At 43.2% G+C, this 13189-nt stretch overlaps 3 protein-coding genes across 6 annotated transcripts in view; 1 reads left to right on the forward strand and 2 right to left on the reverse strand.

The window, feature by feature from the left end:
- Positions 1-97: 97 nt before the first annotated feature.
- LOC108049414 (putative RNA-binding protein Luc7-like 1) lies at positions 98-3235 on the reverse strand. The gene has a single exon (XM_017130593.2). It carries the CDS (start codon positions 3068-3070, stop codon positions 1796-1798), a length of 1275 nt encoding a protein of 424 aa, XP_016986082.1. The 5' UTR covers positions 3071-3235; the 3' UTR covers positions 98-1795.
- A 781-nt stretch (positions 3236-4016) lies between these two features.
- Positions 4017-6070, forward strand: LOC108049401 (U4/U6 small nuclear ribonucleoprotein Prp4). The gene has a single exon (XM_017130574.1). It carries the CDS (start codon positions 4134-4136, stop codon positions 5790-5792), a length of 1659 nt encoding a protein of 552 aa, XP_016986063.1. The 5' UTR covers positions 4017-4133; the 3' UTR covers positions 5793-6070.
- Positions 6071-6239: 169 nt separating this feature from the next.
- LOC108049400 (solute carrier organic anion transporter family member 74D) overlaps positions 6240-13189 on the reverse strand; it is a 28711-nt gene continuing 21761 nt past the window's right edge. For 3 of the 4 annotated variants that reach the window (XM_017130570.2, XM_017130571.2, XM_017130572.2), the window contains 6 exons: positions 9420-11086; positions 8668-9031; positions 7860-8044; positions 7656-7799; positions 7414-7590; positions 6240-7002 (listed from right to left, as the gene is read on the reverse strand). In XM_017130570.2, coding sequence (XP_016986059.1) covers positions 6821-7002; positions 7414-7590; positions 7656-7799; positions 7860-8044; positions 8668-9031; positions 9420-10821 — 2454 coding nt within the window. In that variant the 5' untranslated portion in view covers positions 10822-11086 and the 3' untranslated portion in view covers positions 6240-6820. Of the gene's footprint in view, positions 7003-7413; positions 7591-7655; positions 7800-7859; positions 8045-8667; positions 9064-9419; positions 11087-13189 lie in introns of those variants that run through there. The other variant, XM_017130573.2, reaches the window with a different exon arrangement.

A 13189-nucleotide genomic window follows, 5' to 3' on the forward strand; every position in this document is an offset into this window, starting at 1 on the left:
TATTTTAGGTGCCTGTTGTCGGATCTCACCGGATCTTATCTTATACTTAAATTTAAAACCCCATAGCAATGTATTTAAAATAAGAAGTTTACTCGAGTATAATTCAAGTGCAATTTTATTACATTCCGCTTAGATCCATAATTTAGTTTTAATTTAGATCTTATTTGAGTGTGTGGTATATAACTTAAAAGTGTGTAGAACAGTGTCTTGACTTACGAGTAGATAAAAACAATAGGTATTGTTTGATAGATAGATATATAGGTAGATAGAAAATCAGTTAGCGGTTTCGAACGATTCTTACCCACTGTCAGGGCCAAACACAAACAACTCTTTACACTGCTCTCACAATTCCCTCTATAAATTCCTCGGCTGCCGTTAGAAACGAACCAACAACAGGGGTTCTGCCGTCTTCGATGATTACATTTAGTATTTGCTTGATTATAATCAGAGATTAGTGGCCCGAATACTCACATATAGGCATGTACTGATCTGAGCCCCCGTGGCAGCATCGATTCTGTGGCTTAAGCACCATTTGGCAAGATAAACAGAGATTTAGTTAGAAAACGGATTTCGTTTGCCTCTAAATAGCTACGAGATTATTATTTTTATTTTGTTTATGGTGGTTGTATTTTTGATTATTTGTTTTCAAGAGAGAGAGAGAAAGGAGGAGGAATACGTACGTTGGGATCTGGATCGCCGAGAACCCTACAAAGCCTGGTCTGCTTACGGGGAATTATCAATGTCGTTATATGCATACGTACCACAGAGTCGTGATCTTCTAACATTAATACGTACCCAAAAAACGAATACATAAACGACACTCTCTGGGGACGATTCGAAAGGAAACGTCGGCCGGAATGGATACGTACCCAAGCTATATTATCTGGATTATCTATGTAATACGCATATCTGCCAAAACAACTAACATTGGGTGGTATAATGGATATAGTCACCTCGCCATACTCAATACGTACCGAAGCTGTGCGAGAGCGCTAAGCGGCTGCGAAAGTGTCGAACTTCAAGTAGAGAACGCTTTGGGGTTACAAATCAAATCAAATCATATCAAATCAAATCAGATCAGAGCAGTGATAGAGTGTCAGAGTTATATATGGTGGAGGCTTACCCCAAAACGGGACGACATCGATGCATAACACACGTTGACTTCTACTGGGAGAACGTGATCGTTAGCTGAGAAGAGTACATGGTCGAGTGTGTTTAGTTTTTGTTAAGTTTTTAGTCAGTGTTACCAAATTGTAGCTAGCTATACAACACACAAATAATCAAATATTAAAAGTAACGCCTGTTCTGCGTCTCAATCATTAAGTTTTCTCTATCTATGTCCTACCCGAGTTACTGAATTTAACTACAATTGGCAACACTGCGGATTCGTTGGGTTGACTATTTTTGGTTGGGTATCTCTACTTGCCAAATACTCTGGACTGGACGGGGTGTATCGAATTTCAATTGTATCATATCGAGTATATAGTATCTCTTACAGTTTTTCTTTTAGGTTCGGGTTTTACGGTTAGGCTGGGTTCTTTTAACATGGGGATGCAACAGCTTTTTGCTTTATTCGGTCTTTAGAAGAAGTGGGAACGCAAGATCAAAAATAGAAATCATCAAAAATTAACAAAGGTTGTCTCTGCACATTGGAGCGTCGAAAGTGTGGCTTAGGTCGCTTTATTAATTAGACTATGAATATACGGTTGCTGTTGTTTTCAGTAGTTCAATTTGTGGTGGCTTTGTAGTTGTAGTTGATGTGATTAATGTTACGTACGTGCGCTGGGTGGGATTCCTAGCGGCGGGAGTAGCGCTCGCGGGAGTAGGAACGTCTGCGCTGGCCGTTGCCCCCGCCACCACCACCACCACCGCCATCTCTGAAGTGGTTGAAGTTTCGTCGTTCACGTGGCGAGCGTTCCCTAGAGCGTGAGCGTCGTCTGTCCTCCCGGTGATGGCCACCGCCTCCTCCGCCGCCACGGTCGCCAAAGCGACCTCTGTCGTTCCGTCCATGACGCTCCCGATCCCGCCTGCCATCGCGTTCACGTTCGCGATGATCTCTGCCGTGGTTGTCCCGGTCATCACGTCGCCCTCCACCACGTTCTCCAGCTCTTTCGGGCCGTTCTGCGCCTTCCGCCGACTCCTTGGGCCGCTCGCCACCCTTCTCGTCCGGTCCTCGGCCGTTGTTGGGTCGCTCGCGTTCCGCATCTCTGTTGCGCTGGCGTTCCCTGGACCGGGAACGATGCACGCGGGAGCGGCGGTCCAGTTCGCGACCACCTACAAAGTAGCGATTGCGCCCGCGCCCTTCGTCGTCGCGGTCCGTCATCTTACCCGTCCGCTTCAGCTCAGCCTTGCGCGGCGCTGCCGTCTTCTCCAGTTCGATCAGCTTCTCACGGATGGTGAGGAAGCCGAGGTGCAACTTACCACCAAAGTGGTCTGCCAGCCGGATGTCGTTGTCGTGGATGCCCAGATAGGCAGAGCAGACCTCGCAGACGCGCAACTTTTGCTGCTGGTAGGTGGAGGCGGGCATAGAGGTGCGGTACTCGTGCTCGGCCTTGATCTTCTTGGCGCGCAGCTCTTCGATCTCCTTCATCAGCTCCATGCTGTCCTCGACTTCGCCAGCTTCGCCTAGAGCCTCGGCCTTGGCCAGTTTCTTGCCGATCTCCTCGGCCAGGCCGTGGACCGCGTTGGCCTTTTCGGCCACCTCGGCGGTCAGTTCCTCCTGCGTCTCCTTGAGGCGCTGCTTGGCCGAGTCAGTACGCCGGTCGCAGTCGGCGATGAAGGCCTGCAGGTGCTCCATGGCCTCGATGTCGTAGTAGTAGTCGCGCGTCTTCGCAGCACTCTCGTAATCTGCGCGGAAAGCCAGGTCATGCACTTTGGGACACTCACCGAGATCCATGCGCGTGGACGCCAGGATGTCGTGGGGACAGCAGTCGAGCAGGAAGGACTTGCAGACCCTAGTGTCCGAGAATTTCAGCTGGCGCTCGTCGCCGTTTCGCGTCGTACCCATAAGCTGGTCCAGCATTGCTCGCATCTGATCGGTGGCCGACATTTTGTTGCTCGGCGCGCTCATTTCCTAATGCCGGGAGCGCGTGAAAATTGCTGCGGCGGTGGCAGTGACAGCTATTTCGCAGGCAATGTGTCTGCTAGCGTGTGGAAATCCTCAATTTTCTCTCCGTTTTTTACCACCTGGGAAAATATGTGTGTGTGTGTTGGGGATGGAAAACCATCGATGTCACCGATGTTTTCAAAATATCGGCGATATCAATGTATGTGCGTGAACGCGTGCTGGTATCTACCAGTCAAAAGTCACAGTTCTCAAAAATCACGTATTTTATGAGCCTTGTGTATTTATTTTTCTCGCGAAATTATTGTTAAAAAATACGGTTTACGGAAAATATACACTCATTACTAGACACTTGATAATTATTTGTTATTAATTTTGAAGCCAAAATCAATATATGTCTGATATATTGTTTATTAAATGCATGTCGTAGGATTGGAGTTATATTGCTATATCTTTACGCATTATGTTGCAGGATAAATTAAAACACTTTAAAATTTGTTTTCTTTTTACAATTCTTATTAAAAACTGAACCAAAGCTGCTTTTTGTTGTGTTTTACTAAAAATGGCTACTTTATCCAAAGTTTTTTATTACACTAAATGATCTGCAAAATCATACCCGGTTAGATATGTATTTTAAGAAGTTTAAGCAAAGTCCTTATCCGCCAAATTTATAAGATTATAGATTACTTCTCAATCTGTCTTAATAATGTTTTATTGGTGTTATTTTATAATGTTTATTTTATATATCTTTACCTTATATTATTAAAAAGGAAAAAATGAACGCAATAAAAATGTAAGATATAAATGTTTTTTATAACTAGCAAGAAAACGAAAATTAAAGGAAAATAAATAATTAAATATTTATATTTGGGACACCCGTTCTAAAACTATCGATGTACACGTCGCTTCGTGTGCTAAACATCGATGGACATCCCACCCCCTCGGCGTTGTCCAACACTAGGCAACAAAACGTTTTCATTGACCGATATTTTTTTGTTGTTTCCTTCGTTTTTTCGGCGAAATTTTGTTTTAAAATTAATTCTTTACCGTTCGTTTGTTGGAGCCCAGAATGTCCGATGACGACGATATACAATACATCAAGCGGCAGCGCACGCTCCACTATGGATCGCTCGAGGAATCGGAGCGCAAGCGGCAAAATGCCGCGGCGTCTGAGGCAACAGCAACAACAACCACTAAGGGAACGCCGGCAGCGTCTGGAGCAACAACAACAAGCACAGGCGGACAACTGGAGGACATAGATTCCGATGAGGATTACGAGGAGTCGACGAAAAAGACGAACAACTCGAAACAGGCAGCAGCACCACCACCCACTGCTGCTACACTGGCCAACAAAATAGACGATGACTATTTTGATTTGGAGACGGAAATGGAGCGGGACAAGGTGGCACTGCTGGAGGAATTCGAGCGCAAGAAGCGGGCTCGCCAGATAAATGTCTCCACCGACGACACGGAGATCAAGAGCAATCTACGCCAGCTGAACGAGCCGATTTGCTACTTTGGTGAAGGGCCAGCGGAGCGGCGAAGACGTCTCAAGGAACTCCTCGCGGGACTGGGCGAGCACGCCATCAACAAGAAGCAGTACGAGGAGGAGGAGCGCAAGCAGCAGCAGCGGGAGCAGGATCAGGCCACCTGGTATCACGAGGGACCCGACTCTCTGCGCATTGCCCGGCTCTGGCTGGCTGATTACTCCCTGCCGCGTGCCAAGGATCGCTTGGTTCGGGCCCGTGACGCCCTCGAAGTGCCCAGTGCCACGAGAGCTGGTCGCATGGTGGAGATGCAGAAGAAACTCCAGTCGTTGGCTCCTCTGTGCTCCCAGGTGGGCGACACGCGCCCCGTGAGCAGTGCCGCCTTCAGCACGGATTCCACACTCCTGCTGACCGCTTCGTGGTCGGGTCTCTGCAAGCTGTGGAGTGTGCCCGATTGCGAGCTGAAGCAGACGCTGCGCGGACATGCCAGCTATGTGGGTGGAGTGGCTTTGCGGCCGGGTGTGAAAGCGGACGAGGAGAACGTTGTGGCCATGGCGTCGGGCGGCCACGATGGCGCCGTCAAGCTGTGGGGCTTCAACAACGAGGAGTCCATCGCCGACATCACAGGCCACATGCCGCATCGCGTCTCCAAGGTTTCCTTCCATCCGTCCGGACGTTTCCTAGCCACTGCCTGCTACGACTCCAGCTGGCGGCTGTGGGATCTGGAGCAGAAGACAGAGGTGCTGCATCAGGAGGGACACGCTAAGCCGGTGCACTGCCTCAGCTATCATTCGGATGGCAGTGTCCTGGCCACCGGCGGACTGGATGCCTTCGGGCGGGTGTGGGATTTGCGCACCGGGCGCTGCATCATGTTTCTGGAGGGACACCTGGGTGCCGTGTTTGGCGTGGACTTCTCGCCGAATGGATTCCACATCGCGACGGGGTCCCAGGACAACACCTGCAAGATCTGGGACCTGCGGCGACGTCAGCCCGTCTACACCATTCCCGCCCACACCAACTTGATTTCGGATGTGAAGTACCAGCAGGAGTGCGGCAGTTTTCTCGTCACCTGTTCCTACGATTCGACCACGAAGATTTGGTCCAACAAGACGTGGCAGCCGCTGAAGACGCTACAGGGCCACGATAACAAGGTCATATCGGTGGACATTGCGCCCAACTCGCAGTACATAGCCACCACCTCGTTCGACCGCACATTCAAGCTGTGGTCGCCGGATAGCTGATTTTGATACCATTACTTTATTCTACTCGCCTGTGGGCGCACGCAGACAATCTCCATTTGCGATCTGCCCGCTGGGCACGACTTACTCATCCACTGTTTTTGTTATTTCAGAGACAATAGCCCAAGGAAGTTTTTGCAAGGATTTGAAGTTTTCGTTTTGTATAACACAATTTGTTGTTTTTGTTAGGCGAAAAGGCAGATGCAGCGATGTTGCATTTCGTAAATTTAAGAATTTTTTATTGAAATTGTTAATAAAAAACACATTTTTGGTAGAAAAAAGAATTTTTTAAGGAATGACTCGGCGGATACCAACAAAAGGTGGTTCTTAGTTAACTTATTCCAGAACTACTGAGATTTTTTAAATCATGATTCCCATAGTCCAAGAACACTTACTTTCTCTTAAATTAAAACCATACGAGTTAAATAAAATGCATCTTTATTTAGTACTTGTATATAGTTTTCCATTTAATTTCTTTTCGTATATTTTTGTTACCGCTGTTGTTGTATGACAAACTTAGACAATTAATTTGAATTTTAACTAAAATTTAACTACCACAGATAGGTTGCAATTACATACATACATGTAAATGTATATGTCTAATATATTAATTACAGATATACATACATCGCGATATAGCTGTTACACATAAAGATTTATAAATGTTCTTGCGTTTGCACAATTTTCGACCAGTATCTCTTCATATATATGTGTCGTTCAATTACGCTCAATTATGATAATGTCTAGAATTTCATTTCTTCGTTTCGCGTTGAGATTTACACAGAATTCAATCGTAATTCATAGGTTTTATGTAGAATATGGAGCAGGGATTTGGAGCGGGGGGCTGGACGAGCGCGTTTTAATGTAGATTTTAATGAGGTCTCCCGACGCTCGAAGATGCCACTTAACTAAATACATAACTCTTGCACTAGGCTAACAAACTAGACAAAATGATAACTAATTAACAATTAAGGTAAACGTTTATTGGAAAACTTGCAGCAGTTGCAAGGCTCGTCTCCGTCCCGCTCCCCCTAGACCGTCGTGTCCGGCGCTGGAGTTATGGGCTGCTTGGACTCGGACGCCTCCAAGGACCTTCCGTTGGGCGTGGGCCCACCCTCTGGCGGATCCTCTGGCGCGATGTCGATGCGGTGCGCCTTGCGCCACACCACCAGGTCCATCAGGAATGCTAGGAACATAATGCCGGCCGTGATTCCTGGGGATAGTATAAGATTGTTCAAAAATAATTTATATTAGTTATCAAGCTGAGGTGTTGTATGGAATTGTAAGTTCGTACTTGTTTAATATATTTTTCATTTACTATTTAAATGTAAATATTATCACGTCAAGATACAAAACAGATATTTTAGGATTTGTATAAACTTGAATTTTTGGATTTATACCCTAAAGCATCGGTATTTATTTGGGGAAAGTTTTTCTAAAATATTTTTAATCGTCTTATATTAAAAGCACAAATTATAAAGTTTATTGTAATGTTATAAATATAATTAACCATGTAATAGATCTGATCTTCCGATTTCTAAAATGGTTTTCTCATAATAAAATCACTCATATAAACTCGATCTCTTCTCTACATAAATCTCTATCTTTAGCAGAAATGACTCACCTAGGAAATATTGCCTGAAGGTATCCGCATCGTAGAGCGAACAGGCACCGTGCTTGCCGCACACGGACTTCCAGATGAGGCAGGCGGAGTCCACCACTGCGCCGTAGATGATCGGACAAGGAACATTGCCGAACAGGCCGATGGCCGACTGAATCACACCCATGGCCATGGCCTTATCTGTTGGATAAATGTATGTTTCGGTAAGTATGTATTATAAATAAATTCGTACTCCAGGTTGTTACCTTTTGGATGTGTACAGCGCATGACGAGCAGCATGCTGCCCACCTCGGAGGTGGAATGCATAAATACGCAAATGGCAAAGATCAGTATAAAGTAGATGAAGTTCTTGCAGTTATTATCACAGTAACCGTTGACCGCCTCAGGAGCTGCAAATCGTAAAGGGGTTGAAATACTGGGATATACCATGATATCTGAGTGGATCTCACCATCTGGAATGCAAGCACAATCGGAGTAGAGGATGCGATTGTCGCTGGGCCGCAGCGAGGAGCTGTTGCATCCGGCGTGGCAGGCCGAGATGTACATCTTGCCATCGGCGCAGATGGGCGCAAAGCTCTCCTTATCACAGGTACAGTTGAGAGCGGCGCTGCACGTGGGCTCGATCAGAGCAGGACTAGGAATTTATTGAAATTAATAACATTTTAATAACAAAATCCCAAATGATCCCCTCTATAGAACCTTTATTTCGATAAAAGTATTATGAAATTGAATTAAACCTACTGCCACAGCTTTATATTATATTTCTCCTCTAAAACGTCCAAAGGACCTTTTGTCCCTCTTAGAGAAAAGATTCTGTATACTTTTTGGGGCACAACGAAACTTCATAAAATGTTTTAATAGGCCGGCCTATTGCCATAAAGGGCATACAAAAAACTGTTTTTGGGAAAATGATTTATATTTATCTATTGGCTTTGGTATATATTTTATTTACTTTATAATTTTTTTTATTTCCCTATTTTCGCACTTCATTACACGAGATAAATAAGTTTAACTGGTTAAAAATGGTAGACAATTTCTGTTGGTCAAAATTCTAATTAATACGTATGAAAAATGTAAGAAATTTGATTAAAGCCAACAAATTAAAAAAAAAATTTTGTTTTTCATTGCAAAGTGCATATTTTCCAATTAATTTATACTTTAAAAAAAATCTTTAATCTTTTCTGAAGTCAGGCTGCCAACCAAACGACTAGGTTTCGGGACAGCCAAAGTCTATTCAGTTAGTATTTGTAGACTCACCTGTGGCCATCACTTGGCTTGTAGCCGGCAAAGTCGTTCATGCTGCAGCCGATAAACATCAGGATGATCATGCCCGCTGAGTAAACGAGGGCAGTGAAGGCGATCCACGCGGCCACGCCCCTGGCAGTGGGTTTCCGCTTCAGGATGAACAGGCCGGAGATGACGATGCCGATGCCCATGACCAGGATGCCGCAGAATGCGGCTATCATATTGGCATCGTAGGTGGCCAGCCGGAACTGCGTTTCCAGGTACTTGGGCAGGAACGTGTAGAGCCCGGCTATGGGCAGCAGGTGGAACACACAGGAGGCGGTGCGGAACATCAGGATGTCGTTGCTCAGCTGGCGGCGCACCGTCTTGGGAAAGTCTAAAGAATGGAAAATACAAGGTTGGGAAAGTCTATAGAAAGGAAAATATAAGGATAAATCTCTGTATAGAAACAAAATTAATGTGATCTTAAGATCTTGCTACTGATTCTGCCATTTTTGGATTTATATGTAGAAACTATAAAAACATTATTTCGTTGAATATGAATTTGTTATCAGAATATTAAAGTTACGTGATTATCATATTAAAATTACTTGAAATAAATAATAAAATTGAATTATATATCTAATAAAATATCCAAATAATATATTTTTAATAGGCATTTGCCTTCGAGAGTTTTTGATATGTTGACTCAATAAGATGTAAACATGAAAATATATTTTTGATATCGGTCTCATTTGAAATCCTAGAAATTATCCCAAGCTTACCTTTTAGCTTTGGCTTTTCCTCGGGCTCAACTGGAGCTGCTGGAGTCGCCGGCTGACCTGGTGAGGGTTTCTTGCCCCTCAGCTGTTTGGGGAACGAGAACATGGCAATGGAGGCCAGCAGCATGAGGCTACCAATGGCCACGGGTCCCAGCCACCAGGCGCCAATCCAACGAGGATCGGTGGCATCAAAGCCGGGATTGGAGATGTTCACATACAAGCGTGTGCAGAAGCTGCCAAAAATGAAACCAGAAGCGGGTCCCAGGATCCTCATGCCAATGGTGACCGCCATGTACATGGGCGACTGCTTGCTGCCCACATTGTCATCGATATACGGGATACCCAGAGTGGCCACGGCGGTTTGGCCAATCCCCGAGCTCAAGAGGCTGCCAAAGAAAATGCAGAGCACGATGACGGTGATCTTGGAGTGGGAGGCCTGCTCCAACTGGCGCTCCTCGTTGCACTCGCTGCCCGAAAGCGTTTGATTGCCGCCCAAAATGCATAGATTGGGATTCACCTGCTCCCCGAGCCACAGGGATGAGGATGAGTTCCGGGCAAGGGTGACCTGCGGCTGCTGCAGGATCGCACTGGAGTGCATCAGCTGCTCGCCGAAAATGAAGTGTGGCAGGGCACAGGAAAAGGCGGCAATGGAGAACAAGACCATTCCGCAGGCTATCCACCTGGGCCGGTGTCCCCTTCCTGCGAAGTAGGTCAGCAGCATGGCCGTGCATATCTGACCCATCTCACTGGCACTCAGCAGGATGCCGGTGGTCTTGGACTTGATCTGGAATAGCTTCTCGATGGTGGTGATCACGGACACGAAGTAGGTCATGTACATGCCCTGCAGGATGTAGGCCAGCAGGAAGACCACCATGAAGACATGCGTGGAGGCGAACCGCCTGGCCCACCTGGGTCGGCAGCCGAAGAGGCCGCAGCTGGAGCTGGACTCCGCGGAGGAGCTGCCATTGAGGTCGGAATCGAAGTCGGACTCCTCGGACTCACTGGATCGAGGGGGCAGCTTGTAGCCCCCAGTCAGGGGGGCTTGCTCGTGGGCATACTTTTCGCTGAGACTGTGTCCGTTGCCAGTGCCATTGTTATTGCTGCTCAGCAGGTTGCCCAGGCCGTTCTTGAGGTGGCCCAGGTCCTCCGGAGCCTTCCACTCGTTATTATTGCTCGGGGTGCTCTCGTACAGCACTGTGCTAGGAGGCGGAGTGGTCACCTCGCCGTTGGTGGAACCATTGTTGTGCTGGGCCAGCAGTGGTGTGAATGCCTGGCTGGAATCGCGACGTCCTCCTCCATTCTGGTGATAGCCATTGCCATTCAACTGACTGTGACCATTGCTGGGCTTTCCACCCAGAGATTGGGGCTGGGCTGGTGCCTCCACATCGCCATTGCTCTTCGTCATCTTGGATTTATACAGTTTTCCAAAAGAAAAAGCGATTTGATCTATCTTCGAGGGCTCTCTATTGATCTCAACTGTGTAATCTCAACGGTTCGGTTTAGTGGCTTTCCTTTATGTGGTCTTGGTTATTGCCTGTTCCATTTTCCTAAGTGAGAATTGGGGTTTCTCATTTAATTGAATTTACTTTTGCTTATTGGCCCAGAAAACGAGGTAGATTGGTTTTTGATAACAGTTCTATATTCTTTGTTGCAATATGGCAGTGTTGTGTCTAAAAATCGAAAAGAAAGGTAAAAAACGAAAGTTAGCGATTGGATATAAAAATTTATAATTTTGTTAAATTTTGTAAATATATTTTTTTTAATAAATGATATAATGTTGATTTAATTTTATTACATTTTTTGAATATTTTGTTTTTATTTATTTAAGGTTTTAATTCATTATGTATTTTGCAATTTAATACTTATTAAACTGTATATAATTTAACTCCCTTTAAACTAATTTTCTTCCACATTTTTTATGTAACTCAAAATTTATTATTGATTTAAAAAGAAAGCTTAAGTGGATAATATTATTTTATATAACATATATATTATTTCATTTTTATATGACGTTTAAATGGACACTGTTATTAAATAGTTCTAACATTTTCTAAAAAATATATATAAAATAATATAATATTCTGATATACAATATTTACACAAAAGCAAATTTGAAAATATATTATGTATATATGGATATGTATATCAGTATTTAATAACGCATGACAAGACTAATTACTAATATTTTTTGAATATAAAGAACAGGCACTCTTCAAAAAAAAAGATACAAGTACAAGCAATTATTTCTTTTAAGTCACACTTCACCATCCGATTAAAATGAAATTATAGCACTGAAATCCCAATGAAGACTGGAAACAAATCGGAAAACCACTGGGTACACATAGCTTATCAGCTCCGCTCACATACACATGCATTTAAAACGCAGTCGTGTGAACAGCATGCGACAAAATACTAGCGAAAGCTGCAAATATTTTAGATTGCACCATATATTTTTTTGGCAATTTGATAAGAGCACCTAAAAAGTTCAAGGTTAAGCTGATATGAATTTGTTGCCGCATGTGGAGCCTCTTAAACAAATTTATACCTATTCATTCTAAAGCTTTTTAATTTACTCTTACAATAGTTAGTATAACAACTATTCTATTTATAAAACAATATATATATATATATATACCTCAAATATATATATATAGGGAAACAAATATTAAAACAGTTTACCCAAATTCCCCCTACTCGTATCTCATTTCACTTTTTCTTTTTTTTGCAAAACCAATTTCAATGTCAACTTTTTGCAAATTTCATTCTAAGTATTTGTTGCTTTTTTTTGACTCAGCTATTTGCGTTTGTGTTGGGCTTATAAAAAGCAATGACTGAATTTAATTTCACTTTCCGGCGGTACAACTGCTCTGGATCCATTGCAATCACAATGGACTGGCTGCACTCGCAAATCTTATCATTATGACCGACCTCGCTGATAAGGAAAGTGAAATTTCTGCTTGGTGGTAAAGGGCGGTTGTGGTTCTAAATGTACAAATATATAAACAGATATAGTTGATTTTTTAATAATTTATTATTTATTTAAATAAAAAAAAAGTTGAACACCAAAAAAGGTGGTCCAATATAAACACAATATATTATCCCTGAATTAAAAATTTCATTGCATACTTTTCGACATAATTTTATGGTTTTTCAAATTGACTGGTCCTTTTTTTTGACAGAACAAAACCTTTTTCTTAAAGTTTTTTTTTCGTTGAACAATTTGAGTGTCTTTGTAAAATATTAAATATTACTAGTGTGAAATTACAGAATTTTATTAAACAAAATTTTAAGAAAATGTGTAATCAAATAATGCAGTGCAAAAGGAGCAGGAAATATAGTAGATTCATGTTTTCTATATTTTTGTCTTGGCCCCCAGGCGTCATAGACTTTGGCCTTGAAATTGTTGTTATTGCTGCTGTTGGTTTCTTTCTTTTTCTCTGTTTTTCATTCGATTTTATTTATTGCGCATTTTGCGCTTTTGATTTCTGTTTGAAATACATTGTTGTTGTTCCATTGGAATGCGTGTGAATTGAGGGAATATTTATTCATGCATAATTAGAGATGAATGGAAGTAGCACGTGCTTAATTACCATTTTTGATTTGTTTTTTTTTACGATGTGCAGCTCTAGTATGAGGTTACAACATCTTAAAAAATCATGAAAAAACTTTCACACTTCAAAAACTTTAAGATTATGAAATTAACATTTCAAAATTAGAAAAAATTTGAAATTAGTAGAAAAATTTAAGTAAATACAATAATATCGCATTATAAA

This window comes from Drosophila rhopaloa, unplaced genomic scaffold, assembly GCF_018152115.1.
Source record: "Drosophila rhopaloa isolate 14029-0021.01 unplaced genomic scaffold, ASM1815211v1 contig_150, whole genome shotgun sequence".
Lineage (NCBI taxonomy): Eukaryota > Metazoa > Arthropoda > Insecta > Diptera > Drosophilidae > Drosophila > Drosophila rhopaloa.

What these genes read in the sequence shown, in the direction of transcription:
- LOC108049414 (XM_017130593.2), bottom strand. Translation starts at nt 3,070, where the DNA reads ATGAGCGCGCCGAGCAACAAAATGTCGGCCACCGATCAGATGCGAGCA.
- LOC108049401 (XM_017130574.1), top strand. Translation starts at nt 4,134, where the DNA reads ATGTCCGATGACGACGATATACAATACATCAAGCGGCAGCGCACGCTC.